The sequence below is a fragment of the Etheostoma spectabile genome, chromosome 15 (assembly GCF_008692095.1).
Source record: "Etheostoma spectabile isolate EspeVRDwgs_2016 chromosome 15, UIUC_Espe_1.0, whole genome shotgun sequence".
NCBI lineage: Eukaryota > Metazoa > Chordata > Actinopteri > Perciformes > Percidae > Etheostoma > Etheostoma spectabile.
The window spans coordinates 31,952,815-31,953,541 of NC_045747.1; the positions used below are offsets into that span (position 1 = coordinate 31,952,815).

The window sequence follows — 727 nt, forward strand, 5'->3', positions numbered from 1 at the left end:
TAATACAACATAAAGTTAATACAACATAAAGTTAATACAACATAAAGTTAAAGTTAATACAACATAAAGTTAAAGTTAATGCAACATAAAGTTAAAGTTAATGCAACATAAAGTTAATACAACATAAAGTTAATAAGGTTAATACAACATAAAGTTAATAAGGTTAATACAACATAAAGTTGAATAAAAGAAAAAAGAAGGTATAAAGAAAACTAAGAGGAGCTGGTTAGTAAAAATAAAGCATGGAGGCTATAAAGATTGATATCTGGTTTTCATTCTTGAAGCTAACATTACATAAAACAGTAATAATAAGAGAAAACATAGTTTCTTTGCTGGTTTATTAAACACTACACTGAGAAAGAGTTCTGTAAATGAAATTAACTTACCAGACTGAGGACGAGTGCCTAACTTCTTTTTGTTTCTGAAGTAGTCCCAGAAGTCCATCTTGTAGTAGTTGATGTCTCGTAGTAGTTGAAGTCTCGTAGTAGTTGAAGTCTTGTAGTAGTTGATGTCTCGTAGTAGTTGATGTCTCGTAGTAGTTGATGTCTTGTAGTAGTTGATGTCTCGTAGTAGTTGAAGTCTCGTAGTAGTTGATGTCTCGTAGTAGTTGATGTCTCGTAGTAGTTGATGTCTTGTAGTAGTTGATGTCTCGTAGTATTGATGGCCGTAGAGTTGAAGTCTGTAATTGATGTCTCTAGTATTGAGTCTTGTCGTATTTGAGTCTCGT

General features: G+C 31.9%; 1 protein-coding gene across 2 annotated transcripts in view; it reads right to left on the reverse strand.

Moving 5' to 3' along the window:
- The window catches only part of LOC116703472 (GTPase IMAP family member 7), a 71,904-nt gene that overhangs the window by 5,219 nt on the left and 65,958 nt on the right, over positions 1 to 727 (reverse strand). The window contains exon 1 of one of the 2 annotated variants that reach the window (XM_032538224.1): positions 387 to 649. The exons of the other annotated variant lie outside the window; for it this stretch is intronic. Within the exon in view, the coding sequence (XP_032394115.1) occupies positions 387 to 444 (58 nt within the window). The 5' untranslated portion in view covers positions 445 to 649. Of the gene's footprint in view, positions 1 to 386; positions 650 to 727 lie in introns of those variants that run through there. 2 annotated transcript variants of the gene reach the window in all.